The sequence below is a fragment of the Lutjanus erythropterus genome, chromosome 24 (assembly GCF_056507025.1).
Source record: "Lutjanus erythropterus isolate fLutEry1 chromosome 24, fLutEry1.hap2, whole genome shotgun sequence".
NCBI classification, from domain to species: Eukaryota; Metazoa; Chordata; class Actinopteri; order Lutjaniformes; family Lutjanidae; genus Lutjanus; species Lutjanus erythropterus.
The window spans coordinates 17,855,178-17,869,328 of NC_139340.1; the positions used below are offsets into that span (position 1 = coordinate 17,855,178).

Below are 14,151 nucleotides of genomic sequence, written 5' to 3' on the forward strand. Positions count from 1 at the left end.
TAGAGGTAAAAGTGATGACAAGAACCATACACTTAAGACTTAATCTTTTAATTAATAAGACTTGTTTTTTCAGTTTTTTACTGTTCAACATCCTGCAGTTAAAGAGGGTGGGGTGGAGTTCAGTTCATGGAATTTTAGTTCAGTTAACAATAAAAATAAATATGAGAGATATAAAAGAAAAGTACAATAACACACTAACTTAATGATTTTAATGCACAACAATTGCACTGCCAGTGAATATTAAATTATAACAAACAACGTTTGCAAGGTTTAACATGACTCTGGTGTAAATCATGGCTAAAATGATCTAAGAACAAATCAGGTATTTGGTGAAAGCCAGAATCTTTGTAAAAACTGCCTAAGTAGGTTTTAAGAAGAAATTTCTTCTAAAGAATGGGTGGTGAATTAGGCCCAATGCAATGAAGCCCATTTATGCCACTGAAACAACTGAAACTGAAAGAAAAAATATCCCCATGGTAAGTCATAATTATGAAATTTTTTAAAAAGTCAAAATTATGAGATAAAAAGTCAAAATTATGAGATAAAAAGGAATAGTTATTAGATAAAAGGTCATCATTTTGACTTTTTTAAGTCGAAAAAGTCATAGTTTCGACTTTGTATCTCATAATTTGGGATTTTTTGACCTCATAATTATGGTTTACCACGGGGGCCTGTGAAATTATCAGGTGTTGTAGTTGCACCGCCTGGCCGCTCGGTGTCGCCGTGGCGCTGTGTCTGAAAATAGCAGCTTCTTCTTTCCTTGCTGCTGTCAGCTAACCTGCGGTCCTGTTTCGGTTCGTCCGGAGTACAGAGTTTGAAAGTTCACTTATTAATGCAGGTAAGTGTCATAAAAATGATTATTGTGGCCGCGGTATGTGGAGGTGTTGCTCCCTATCTGAGAGCTGCTTCGACTTTGATCCACAGAGGAAGAGGAGCGAAGAAGAGGAGGCAGAAAGCTTGAGGAGTCCCGTGCAGGTTAGCTAGCAAAGGTTAGCTAAATAACGACGCGTCCTTTATCGGACAAGCCTGACTTTTACAAGAAAGTGTCAATTTAATAATACATTTTGGGTCGAACTGTCAGTTTTTGACATTTATGTTGGAAATCACTGAATTGATAGTTTACATTTGTGGTCAATCGAGCAGTGGAGAAACAAAGGCTGAAATCTCGCGATCAGTGTCCGACGTTTGAACTAGCCGCCGGGTTCATCTCTGCTGTCTCATTCCCCGATAATTAAAACATGACAACAGCTGTATTTTCTCACTTTTTCTCCTTTTTCTTCAGTCTTTGATCATGAAGAGCTCCAAGGAGGCCGTGCAGGCAGCAGCCAAAGAGTTCCTGCAGTTTGTCAACAGAGGAGTGTCTCCATTTCACGGTAAACTTATAATAACAATATTAATGATAATAATAATGACAATAATAATAATGATAAAGACCCACTCGATAATACTCGTAAATGTAAGGTAGAAATAAGTATGAAAATAGAACATAGAGCTGCAACAAGTAATTGAATAATTATTATTGTCAGTAATAATAAGTAAGTAATTTTATAAGAAAAAAATTGTCAAAATTCTCTAATTCCAGCTCATTAAATGTGAATATTTTCTGGTTTCTTTACTCCTCAGTAGACTGAGTATCTTCGGAATACTAGGGAATACTTAAAAACTAGGGGTTTGTTCTTTGAGTTTACATACGTTATTATAAGATTAATGTTTTCCATTCTGTATCAAATTGACCACATGCACCGACCATTAAAAAATGTATGTGTACATGTAAAAAATGTTTGTTTTTGAGTGAGCTTTGACATTTGTTTGACTATTAGTCAAGTCTCTGAAGAAAACTGTTGTAGACTAAAATAATGTTTTGAATAGGGCTACAACAGCTGACAGTTATTTTCTCCATAAACTGATTAGTTATTTGTACCATAAAATTTCAGAAAATAGGGAAAATGTTGATCAGTGTTTCCAGAAAGCTCATGATGACTTGACCGATTTTATCAGCTCAATATTTGCCCATCATTGTTTTCTGTTTGCCTACAAAATATCGCACCAGCCATTGCAGATTTATTCTGAAACTCACATTTTGCTCAGTCTTAAGTTCTACTGAGAGAAAAATACATTTTCCCTCATGTACACACTTCAGGATTAACAGTTTAGACAAGATGACAGTAATAACCTGCCAGCTGGTTGAAGTTTGATATGAAGGGTGAGAACAAAGTAATGTGCATGTGTCAGCAGTTAGTCAAGACGCTGTGCAGCTGAACAGACGACTTTGAGCTCGAGATAAGATAGAGTCTCTGCAGATGAATCAGATATTTCATAATGTCTCCAATCTTTGCACTCTAACCTCTGGAAACCCTCAGAGTCTGCAGCAAATTAATATTAAAGCAATAAAAGATAACCTGCATGAGTATCATAAGTATTTGTTAAGTTGCTTTCCAACAAATTAAATAGGAAATATCTTAATGTGTGGCAGCAAATAATACAGTCTAACAGCTTTTTAATTACAATAGTTAACAGCAGTGATTGGGGCTGATCATGGACTGTATATAAGACATATACAGTCTATGTTACTGACAGTAAAATCACGGTCTAATTTTTAAAAATTGTCCTGCAGCCCTGAATGAACACTCAACATGTCCTGCATCTTGCATTACATTCAGTTTCTTGTATATATTCTTAGAAATTGAAGAAAAAAAATCAATAAAAGTTATTTTAGTTTTACATTTTGTGATTTTTACCAATAACTTTTGATAAAATCTATTTTTTTTTTAATTAAGTTAGAATTTTGATTAAACAGTATAAACAGTAATTTATCGTATAATTGTGAGGTAAAATACTCTTGATATCTGCAGGATCTCTAAATATTAATTATTCTTAGTAAGTAAAGCCAAATGATTTGTGCACAGGAGGTCAGTTAATTAAGCTTGCGATGCAATGTAATACATTACAGTAGGTGTTTACTTTTCATCCATGGTGTGCCATTAAGTTTTAGTTGTGGACCTCCAAAGGAAAAAGTTTCGGCACCGCTGGGTTAGAGGTTAGTGCAGTTCAAAGTGCTTCAGTTCTAATAATGAGACAGCAGACTGCAGACTAACACACACACACACAGTAAAAGCTCTTATCGAGTGTTGAACCTTTAGAGTAGATGAAACAAAGACTCTTTCAGTCGGTGCTGAAAAGCTGAAAAGTCAAGAAAAATGGTAACAAGATCAAATTCATTTTATTGCCACTTAGTGGGACGGTGGAACTTGTTCAAGCGTCAGTGAAAAATCACTCTGACTTTTATAAAACCCAATAAATGTCAGCGCTGTACTGAACAGAAAGGTTGCTGAAAGAAATGATCCAGAATCATTTGTCTCTTGTTTTTGTCCCTGCAGTGGTGGAAGAATGCAGGCGGCGTCTGCTGGAGGCGGGTTTCATTGAGCTGAAGGAGACGGAGCAGTGGGACATAAAGCCGTCCACCAAGGTCTGTCAGGGTTAATGGTTCACTGTGAGAGTTCACTGCGTGAGCTGCTCAGCTCCTCAAATTCACCAGTCAGTTTCACAGTTTCAGTATAATATTAATATTTATTAAGTTAATTAAGTGTAAAGTTTACATATTTTTCTGTAAAAGTAACATACTTATCTGCCTCCTTTTCCAAAACCATACAGATGGCAAATAAACACAGCTACTGTAATAATTTGAAACAGTTTAAAGTGTTAAAGTAATAATCCATCATATTTAAATTCTGTCCTCTTCTCTCTTCAGTACTTTGTGACCAGGAACTTCTCCAGCCTCATTGCCTTCGCTGTGGGCGGACGTTACCTTCCAGGAAACGGCTTCTCCATGATCGGAGCGCACACAGACAGCCCCTGCCTCAGGGTGAGAGCCCACCCACCTCCACCTGTCAATCAGTGTTTATATTATTAACTTTTTATTAAAGTTCTGTTCAATTTTTGACATCACACAGGTACAAGCTACATTTTCACTAAATGAGACGTGTATTTATTATGAGATGGTTAGATGAGATTGTCTGTGTGTGTGTTTCAGGTGAAGCCGAGGTCCAAGAAGACGAAGCAGGGCTGTCTGCAGGTCGGGGTGGAGTGCTACGGTGGCGGCATCTGGAACACCTGGTTCGACCGTGACCTGACCATCGCCGGCCGTGTCATGGTCAAGGTACCAGGATTATTGTCAGGATTATATCTGAAGGACGTTAATTTGGGTTGAAATTAGATGAAAATATGATTAAAACACCATTTTCAGTTTAAACATCTTGTAGATTTAGTAATTATTGGTTCTGTGGCTGATGGATTAACTTTTTTTGTAAGATGTTGGTATTTTTATTGCAATTCTTAAGTTTTCCGATTCTACAAAATGTGCGATACATTGTTACGATTTATTTTGTTTGCTTTTTTAACACAAACCCTGCTTAATATCAAATGATGTTTGATATTAAGCATGTAAAGTAAAATGGATCTGTTTGTTAAGATGATATTACCATGATTGCGATGCTAATTTCTGTTAGCACATCAATGGGCATTCCCAATATGTGTTAGTGTTGAGCTAACAAACCAAAGTCACAGGTAAAATTAGTGATTTTGCCTGTGGAGTCTGGTTGAGCGAGAAAGCATGATATCATGTTCTATTTGAAAAAATAACCTGCAGTGGGTCATGTTGTGATTTTAACTTGTGTCGTCCCTCAGAGTGAGAGCCGGCTGGTTCACCGGCTGGTTCACGTGCCGAGGCCTCTGCTGAGGATCCCTCACCTGGCCATCCACCTGCAGAGGGACATCAACGACTCCTTCGGTCCCAACAAGGAGAACCACCTGTCAGTAACACCACCCACAGGTTTAGGCCATTTATTAAGCTGTTTAAGTCCAGATACACGCAGGAGGATGAAAAGAAAAAAATATGACCGCCAAAATATTAGTAGGAAATAAATCCAGGAAATAAACATTATTTCTAAATATAAGATTTTCTATTGTGGTTATAATACGTGTAGGGAAGGTGTACAATGAACCTCTGCTCTCTTAGTAAAACAACGATCATAACATTAATAAAAACCAAACTATTATAATTTAAAATAACAGGCTCTTCATTGCTCAAGCTCTTTGTTTTTGTGACATGTTTGTCTGTGTTTTGTGTCTCAGTTTGACCGTGACGTTTGTGCCAAAACAGTGATGTGATGTGATGTCATGTGATATGTTTGTGTCTCAGTGTGCCCATCATCGCCACTGCTGTCCAGGAGGAGCTGGAGACGGGCTCTGTGTCCTCCGGAGATGCTGCCTCTGCCACCAACACGGTAAAACACACACACACACACACACACACACACACACACACACACACACACACACACACACACACACACACACACATCTATCAATAAAGAGGGAAAAACACAAAAGTATGACTGTTCTGTCAAATTTGCATCCAGAAGTGTTGAAGTGGAGAAGAAGAAGAAGTAAAATAATATCTTTATTGATATAACATCTCTAAAAACAGAGTTTGCAAAGTGTTCTGACAGACAAGACAAGAGCAGGATACCCAGGAAGCAATGTAACCGCAAACAAAAGCAAGAAAATTAAGCTACAGTTAAGCAATTAATTTAATTATGATGCAAAACAAAGGACACAAAACAGTAGAAATATGACAGAACGATTAAAACAAGACAAATAACGTGTCAATATACACGTAATACATAGAAAGTAAAAGAATAAAAGATAAAAAAGATGACATCACAGAAAACAAGTCTTAAAAAATGTTTTTTAAAAGGATGAACTGCTGGTGGTCACCAGTTTTTCTCAGCTGAAGTAAGGTGATGTACACAGTGATTGATTTCAGTCTGATCGATGTCGTGTCGTATCTTCCCTCCTCAGGCGGAGAAACACCACCCGGCGCTGGTGAAGGTTCTGTGTTCGGAGCTTGGTGTCGAGCCTGAAGCTCTGCTGGACTTTGAGTTGTGTTTGACCGACACTCAGCCGGCGGTGAGTCTGCAAATAAACCAGATGAACCTCCTGCCACATGTGATCATCTGATTTAACCCCCTGAAGCAGCAGATTCTCATGTATTATAATGCAGGATGTTTATTTAAGGTAAAGATGATGCTTTATTTATCAATAGAAAGGAAAATTCCGACTCTCAGCAGCTAAAAATAAAGGTGAAACAATAAGGAACTTGTAGATTTCACTACAGCATCAGTAATTATTTAGATATGTAAAAGTATTGAATCATATTTCATCGAACAGAGAAGGATTAATGACGCCACGTGACTTGTTTTTCTGTTGGTCATGTTCTTCTCTTCTCTGCGCAGGCGCTGGGCGGCGTGTATGAAGAGTTCATTTACTCTCCTCGTCTGGACAACCTGCACAGCTGCTACTGCGCCCTGCAGGTCAGACTGAGTACTGCAAGATTCTTATCTTCACTATCAGAGAACTTCTTTTCTCCAACATGGTCCACTTTCTTCTTCTGTCTCTTCATTTGTTTCTGTTTCCTTGTTTTAACACCCCCCCCCCCGGCTCATTAAAATTGCAACTTGTCTTCCTCCGTCTGTCCGACCGTGTCGTCTCTCAGGGGCTGATGGAGTCCTGCTCAGGAGATTCTCTGGCCAAAGATCCCAATGTCCGCATGATCACTCTGTACGACAACGAAGAGGTGAGGGACCAGGAAGCCGGGATTTTTTCCTCTTCTCCCTTTTTGGAGACATAACAGTCAAAATATCAATACTAAAAATAATCACATAGGAGAAACACTTGACAAAACCATCTGTGTTTTCTATTGTTCTGACTTTCACCGGCAGTATGTTGTGTTTGTCACGTAGGTGGGATCAGAAAGCGCTCAGGGAGCTCAGTCCAACCTGACGGAGCTCATCCTCAGCCGCCTCGCCGCCTCCGCCTCCAACCTCACCGCCTTCCAACAGGCTGCGCCACGCTCCTTCATGATCAGCGCCGACATGGCGCACGCGTGCCACCCCAACTACCAGTCCGTGTCAACACACACACACACTCTTACACAGACTATGAAAAACACAGGAAACATTCAATATAATTTGTGTTTTGTATTTAAAAGTTTGGGAAAAATGAGGCAAACTGATTTATTTTAGATATTATTTCTACTTTATATTATGAGTTTGGAGAAAGTTTGAAAAATGTGAGCATGGAAATTATAAAAATACAAAATGTTGTGTTATTTATGTCAACTTGGACAACTAATCAGCCCAAAATTTTAATTTTGTCCAGTAAACATGACACTACTGGATAAAATATGATAATTTGGAAATTAGAGCACATTATGAAGGTGCATTTGTGCTTATTCTTATTTTACCTCAGATTGTGAAGAATCTGCAGCAGTTTGAGATGATTTCTTTTTGTTTTTTAAAATGTTCTTCTCAGGGAGAAGCACGAGGAGAACCATCGACCAGCTTTCCACAAGGTGAAGAGAGTTCTTTACTTATTCCTTCATTTAAGCATAAAGAAACACTCATGAATCAGTTCTGTAAAGAAATCATCAGTTGCAGTTGTAGTGGAATATTTGGAAACCTTAAACTTGAGTGGTAGCATTTCTGCGGCTTAGTTATGAGAAGTTTTACATCCACCTGATGTCAATCATTCTCCTGTCAGGGTCCAGTGATCAAGTTCAACAGCAACCAGCGCTACGCCACCACCGCCGTCACCGCCTCCATTGTCAGAGAGGTCGCCAGCAAGGTTGGGGTGCCTCTGCAGGTAAAGTGTGTGTGGACACATGCAGCAGTACTCATGTTGTCAAGACATAAAAAATAAAAAGGTTAGGTTAAGGTTTGGATTTTAGGCAAGTGGTAGTTATGGTTAAGTTTGCAGAAAATGAGTGTAAGTCCATGTAATGTCCTCTGACTGTGTGTATGATTATAGATGAATTGTTTGCAGACGGAGGCTCAGCAGCTTCTCGTCTCTTTTGTGTGTCTTGAGTCACTCGGCAGCGAGCACAGATCTCCTAGCAACGTGGTGTGTCGCTGCTCCAGGACAACACGGAGAGCAAAAGAGAAGAATTCATGTGTGGAAAAAATAAAGACAAAATTAAGCCAGTTAGTTAACAGAAATCATAAAACACACTTGGAAAGAAATATAGTTGTTCTGTTTGCAGGGTGAAGAAATATTCTTTAATTGATAAGCTGCTGTCAGGATCACCATCAAATATCCCTTTATCATCACAGAAAAAATATTTTTAAATATAAAATAGGCAGAAATCTAAATATATAAACTTCTGACAACAGAAATCACCTGGCAAAGCAGTGACGAATGAAAATGTGAAGCAATATCATTCAAATGGTGATCAATATACTGAAAATAATAATGCATTATTTGATTACTTTTCTCAGAATTATAACATAATTGAGTTAATTCTTCAGGTCCCATAATTTCATGATAAATAGGTGGTAATTACCAAGTAAAATATTTGAAATTTCTCAGAAATTACCCACAAATGACCTCAAATTACTCACAAATTTCATGGTTAATGATGTGATAATTAGCAAGTCCTGTTCTCATGTAGTTGGTGGTAATTACAAAGCATGCTATTTTAAATCTCTCTGAATTTACTGCAAATTATCCCCAAATTTCATGATAAGTGTGTGATAATTAACAAGTGTCATGCACTCTTCATGCAAGTAGTACTTGTACTACTAAACTTTGGATAAATTTGTAGTTAATTTCAAAGAAAGTTCAAGTATGTGAAAAGGTAATTACCACCTACTTGCATGAAAACAACACTTACAAATTATCACACACTTACCTGAAAATTTGGGGATAATTTGCAGGTAAATTCAGAGAAATTTAAAATGTTGCTTTGCAATTATATGAAAATGATGCATGCTAATCATCACATATATACATATATAATAACGCAATTTTTTAATACTTTTTGACCTGTTCCTCGTTCCTCCTGCAGGACGTGATGGTCCGTAACGACAGCCCGTGTGGAACCACCATCGGACCCATCCTGGCCGCCCGCCTCGGTGTCCCTGTGATGGACATCGGAGCGCCGCAGCTCTCCATGCACTCCATCAGAGAGATGTGCTGCACCTCCAGCGTCCTGCAGAGCACCACCCTCTTCAAGGTAACCCCACGTCTGTGAAATGAGCACGCCTTCGCCTTCCCTCTCATGACAGGAGAGGGACATTTGTTTCTGATTATTTCAGGACTTACAGCAGGATGATGTCACTTTTTGTCAAGTAGTCTTTAACTGAAAGCAAAATAGGAACAAAATCTAGTTTATAAAGCAGATATTCTCATTTTGAGCTCAAAAATTATTATTATTATACTGATAAAACTCTTACAAAGTGACAAAAGAGTTTAATCAACACGTCTCTGACAGTCACTGCAGACCTGTTTGTTGGAGCTGAAACAAGATCCATTATTTTAAAAACCATCCATCTCCAGTTTCTCAGATGTGTGTCTTTTGTTGTCTTATGCAATTACAAAATGAATATTTGGGGGTTTTGGACTGTTGTTCAGACAAGACAAACCAGCAAACCAAGACCTCCGCTTTGGCTCTCAGACTAATTTCCTGATGTTTTTGGCAAATGTGCAAATGCAGATTTACTGCTGTGTTGGTAAGAAGCTCTTAAGGCAACATGACGTGAGATTTTTTGCAATTTGGCGCCCCGGTTTCAGAGTGCGAAGCTGCGTTCTGATCCACAGTGTTCTTGTAAACAGTACTTCCTGGACCCTGTATGTCAGGTAAGGGAACTTCCACCACCAACACTCCCCCGCAGCTCTCAGCTCCAAGTCCAGTACAGCTAAGCTAACTGAGCTAACAGCAGGTACATTTAGCAGCAGTTTACTGTCCATCATGGACACGGTGTTCTCACGCTCAGAGAACATCAGAATCAGTCTGTTTCTCTCCTTCATACATCACGTTTCCTACAGATAAAAATCTAGTCACGTCTCTCATCAGGTCTCTGTGACCTTTTCAGTCATCCAGGATTTAAAGACTCAGCTTTTGACTCAGTGTAAAAATCTCCAGATGAGTCACGAGTTGCTTAATTTTGAGCTTTGATTGTTTTTTGTTTGTTTGTTTTCATGCCCTGCAGATATTATGTCATATTCTCCGTTTTCTTCCTGTCTGCTTCCTCCTGCAGGGTTTCTTCGAGCTGTTCCCCACGGTGAGGAGCTCGCTGGTCGTCGACTAGAGCCACAGGAACCAAAACTGATGGAAAGAAAGGAGCTCATATGTCATTTTCAACAACTTTCACTGCAGCACATTCAGGCTTCAACATGTACTGATGTAAAGAGAATTAACATCAGGAGCAGTGAGTCTAGGCTCATGTTGATGTTGAAAAAGACTCATTAAAACTTATTTCTAAACCCCTCTGAGCCGTAATTGTTCCCCCAAAGAAGAAAACAAATGCAAACACACATTACAGCTCGCACTCAGCACTTCTTGATTTTTCTTATCAACTGAAATTGTTTAGAAAATAATAAAATATTGAAAAGTTTCTTTCTGTTTTCTTTCATTCTCTCATCTGTGTTTGTTTTAATGTACACCTGGTCATACTGGTGGGGGGTTCGATCCTGCAGGAGAAGCTGCACCTCCTCACTGAGGAGCAAAATCTGCTGCTCTGCTAAGTGTCTGCACGCTTAATGAGATGGAGCATCAGGAACTCCTCCACACTGCAAGAAAGTTGTGGATAAATTGTCAGGATGAAATAACACAGCTGGTTTGTAATTAGGGCTGCACAATGAATCCCAAAATTATTGAAATGGCATTATCGTCAAGTGCAGTTTCCAAGTTGCAGAACCAGAACCTAACTGCAGAATCTTTGAAAAAGAAAAAATGTGTGCAGAAACTGTATTATGATAAAGTACCATAGTCCTGCAGATGCTCCGGGCAACAGATCTTGTTCTGCAGACGAAAGAAAACGTGTTTGCTCGATACAGACTCCAGTAAATGTCACATTGTTATTATTTTAGTATTTTTTATTCAGTAAATAAGAAAATGATTATACAAAAATTATCATCCCTGCTAAAGTTATAGTAAATTGCAAATGCTATTTCAGTCAGAATAAACACAATATGATCTTTTTTTTTTTCACTGAATTGTGCAGTCCTGTTTGTAATACAGCCCGACAGAAACAATCAGGTGAAAAAAAAACAAAACAATCACCTACAATAAGCAGGTAAATTATTTTGAAACCAAATCTTGGTGTTGAGACTGTCAGATGTGTTGATTAAACTGTTTTAACACTTTAATTTTTAATTTCTGTGTTCAAGTAATTAACTAAATAATTATTAAAACTTCAAATTATTTCACCTAAAATAAACACCTGCAACAAAGTCCCCTCTTTGTCCTCCTCAAAACAGAAATGAAGGTAAATGCGTCCAGACTATTAAACCTTCAACTCCCCTGTTTGTTAAATGATGCAGTGTTGAGCTCACCTGTTTACCTGTGGAAGGTTCCTGACAGGTGTTTTTGGAGCTTTCCACAACCTTTACAGTCTTTTGTTGCTCCAGTCCCAACAGAATGAGTGTAAATATACAAAAACAATAAAGTTGATCAGTTTGAACATTAAATATCTTGTTTTTGTGCTGTATTCTAACAGTAAGTTGGAATTGAAGTGTTCAGCAGTTTTTTATTGTTAATATATTTCTTGCAGTGTGGCGCCTCCTGTGGCCCCAACCAACCCGTCTCTCTCTCTCTCTCTTCTCTCCATCTCTCTCTCTCTTTCTCTCTCACACACACACACACACACGCGCGCGCGCGCGCTCACACACACTTCCTCTCCATCAGTCCTGTTTAGCAGCAGCAGCAGTAGAAGCAGCAGCAGCCTCTCCTCAGTCATGGAGAGCTGGTAGAAGCGCAGCAGCGTCCTCTTCCTCTTCCTCCTCCTCCTCCTCCTCCTCCTCATCCTGTCTCCGCTCCGGTGGATGTTGGATGTACCATGAGGTCTCCGCGGCTCTGGGCGGCTCTGTGCCTCCTTCTCACCGCCTCCTGCTGGCTCTGCGCGGCCGCCCGACACGGTAAGATCAGATCTGATCCAAGTCACGCTGATGGAGACTGATGCACTCTCCTTTTAATGAACTCTCTGCATCCATCCATCCATCCAGGCGGCAGCAGGGCGGCGCGTAAATCACGACTTCCCCGATCACAAGTCCCTGTTAACGTGTTCCTATAGTAACAGTTTTACTCAGCATTGAGTTTGGAGTCACCTTATATCACTTTATCTTGCAGTTTTTTATCTTCTTCATAACATTTCTGAAAGATGTTCTAAAATTTGCAGTTTTTCTAATGAGGTTTGGTTGGACTTCTCTAAAATAGAATGCAGAATTTGTACAAAATGTGGGGTTGAAGTTGCTCGACACTCCCTGCACTGAACTCTACTGTTGATGCTTTATTTTTAACATTTCTACAATAATCCTACAGTGAGTTTTAATTCGGAGTAACATCACAGTAAAATCTCTGATCAGATTGGCTGTTTGTCCAGTGAACATAAACAGAGCATTAAGAAAACCTCCCCTGCAGAACTTCATGTGATATTTGTTGCGTTTCTGCTCTGGTCGCCTCGGATCTGTTTACACCGGCGCTAAATTGCGTCACTGACGCAAATACAGTGACGGAGGTGACAGCTCGGATGTGTGTGTGTGTGTGTGTGTGTGTGTGTGTGTGTGTGTGTGTGTGTGTGTCTGGCCGGGTGAATCATTTTGTTGTTTAGTGTATGAGGACAACAACAAACACACAGCAAACAGCAGGAGAGACCCTGCAGAGAAGACATGCAGCTGCTTTAATTAATCCGAGTCTGTATATATGTATATATGATTATGTAGGCTGCAGCAGCTATTCATGAGCTATTGATTATTTTTATTGCTGATTAATCTGTCAGTCTTTTTTTCTATTCATTGATTAATTGCTCCATAAAATGACAGATAATGTTGGTCAGCATTTCCCAAAGTCCAGGATGACATCCTCTAATGTTTTGTTTCGTCCACAATCCAAGGATATTCAGTTTACTGTCAGAGAGTAAAGAAACAAGAAAATATTCACATTTAAGAAGCTGAAATCAGAGAATTTTCACTTTTTTTCTCAAAGAAAAAAAATGCTCAGACCAATTAACTGATTAGGTGTTTAGCCCACAAAATGTCAGAAAAGGATGAGAAATGTTGATCCAAACCCAAGATTTTAAAAAAGGACCAGAAAATATCAACATTTGTGAAGCTGAAACTTTAAAACTTTGCCAAAAAAATGACTTGAAACGATTAATTGATTATCAAAGTAGTTGGCAGTTAGTTCAATAGCATTGAATTTATTGGTTAATCACTGTTGCACTAAATAAAGACATTCACTGTAAATTCATGCAGACAAGGCATTTAAAAATACGAAATCTGCTACTACTGCTTACAATGTGCCCACCCCAGTGTTGAAAACAAACCTACACCCCTTTTTCCTGCAGGAAGGAGTTTAATGTCAATCACTAAAATCACGAGTACATAATACAGATTATAATGGACACAGTAATAAAAAAAAGAATAAAAGTAAGGCCTACAGACAGTATGAGTCTCTGTAATACTCACCTGTAATAAATCCAGATAGAAACATTATAGAGGCCAATAAAAAGTCAGTTTTATTCACTGTTAACGTGTTTCTGCAGCTGCATAAAACTACTTAGAGTAAAGATTTTTATTTTATTTATTCATTTGACAGGAACAGTACATGCAGGCACTGTTACATTTGAGTTAAACAAAATGCATCTAATGCAACATGAAGCTTCTAGCCATGGCTAATTTGTCCCTGTTTAGACTTTTTCAGGACTAAAACACAAGATACAGTGCTCTAATACACAGGGATGGAAGTAACTAAGTACACACACTCAAGTTACTGTAATTAAGTAGGTTTTTTGGGGGGTACTCTGCATTTTTGTTGCCATTAAATCCACCTGATCTCAAGCAGGCCGATGAAAACTCCAAAATGCTGTGGCAGGTGTAGGATTGTAGAGCTTTAAATGTCTGGTTTTCTCTTCTAAAACACAAAAATTTGACATTTTGCATGAAAATTTACTTTAATAATTAACTGATGATCAAAATAGTTTAATAAATTAATGTTTTTTTTTTATATGGCATTTTACTTGCCCCTCCTCCACCTCCAAACTACAATAGTTACTCTACTTTCTTTCTATTTTGTCGGCCAAACTGAACTCCACAGTG

The 14,151-nt window shown here is 38.7% G+C and overlaps 2 protein-coding genes across 10 annotated transcripts in view; both read left to right on the top strand.

Moving 5' to 3' along the window:
* The first annotated feature begins 717 nt into the window (after positions 1 to 717).
* On the top strand, positions 718 to 10,451 carry dnpep (aspartyl aminopeptidase). 5 transcript variants are annotated; one of them, XM_084713879.1, is made up of 16 exons: positions 741 to 838; positions 925 to 975; positions 1,283 to 1,373; positions 3,378 to 3,466; positions 3,749 to 3,862; positions 4,031 to 4,156; positions 4,684 to 4,808; positions 5,198 to 5,282; positions 5,860 to 5,967; positions 6,294 to 6,371; positions 6,554 to 6,634; positions 6,801 to 6,961; positions 7,372 to 7,411; positions 7,600 to 7,701; positions 8,903 to 9,070; positions 10,095 to 10,451. In XM_084713879.1, exons 1-16 carry the CDS (start codon positions 833 to 835, stop codon positions 10,143 to 10,145), a joined length of 1,476 nt encoding a protein of 491 aa, XP_084570005.1. In that variant the 5' UTR covers positions 741 to 832; the 3' UTR covers positions 10,146 to 10,451. The 5 variants fall into 5 exon arrangements, with proteins under 5 accessions (XP_084570006.1, XP_084570005.1, XP_084570007.1 ...); XM_084713881.1 differs by having other exon boundaries at positions 768 to 838; positions 925 to 989; XM_084713880.1 differs by lacking the exon at positions 925 to 975 and having other exon boundaries at positions 718 to 838.
* Positions 10,452 to 11,748: 1,297 nt separating this feature from the next.
* Positions 11,749 to 14,151, top strand: part of ptprnb (protein tyrosine phosphatase receptor type Nb) — a 32,168-nt gene continuing 29,765 nt past the window's right edge. For all 5 annotated transcript variants that reach the window (XM_084713758.1, XM_084713761.1, XM_084713762.1 and 2 more), the window contains exon 1: positions 11,749 to 11,973. In XM_084713758.1, the coding sequence (XP_084569884.1) occupies positions 11,895 to 11,973 (79 nt within the window). In that variant the 5' untranslated portion in view covers positions 11,749 to 11,894. The remainder of the gene's footprint in view (positions 11,974 to 14,151) is intronic.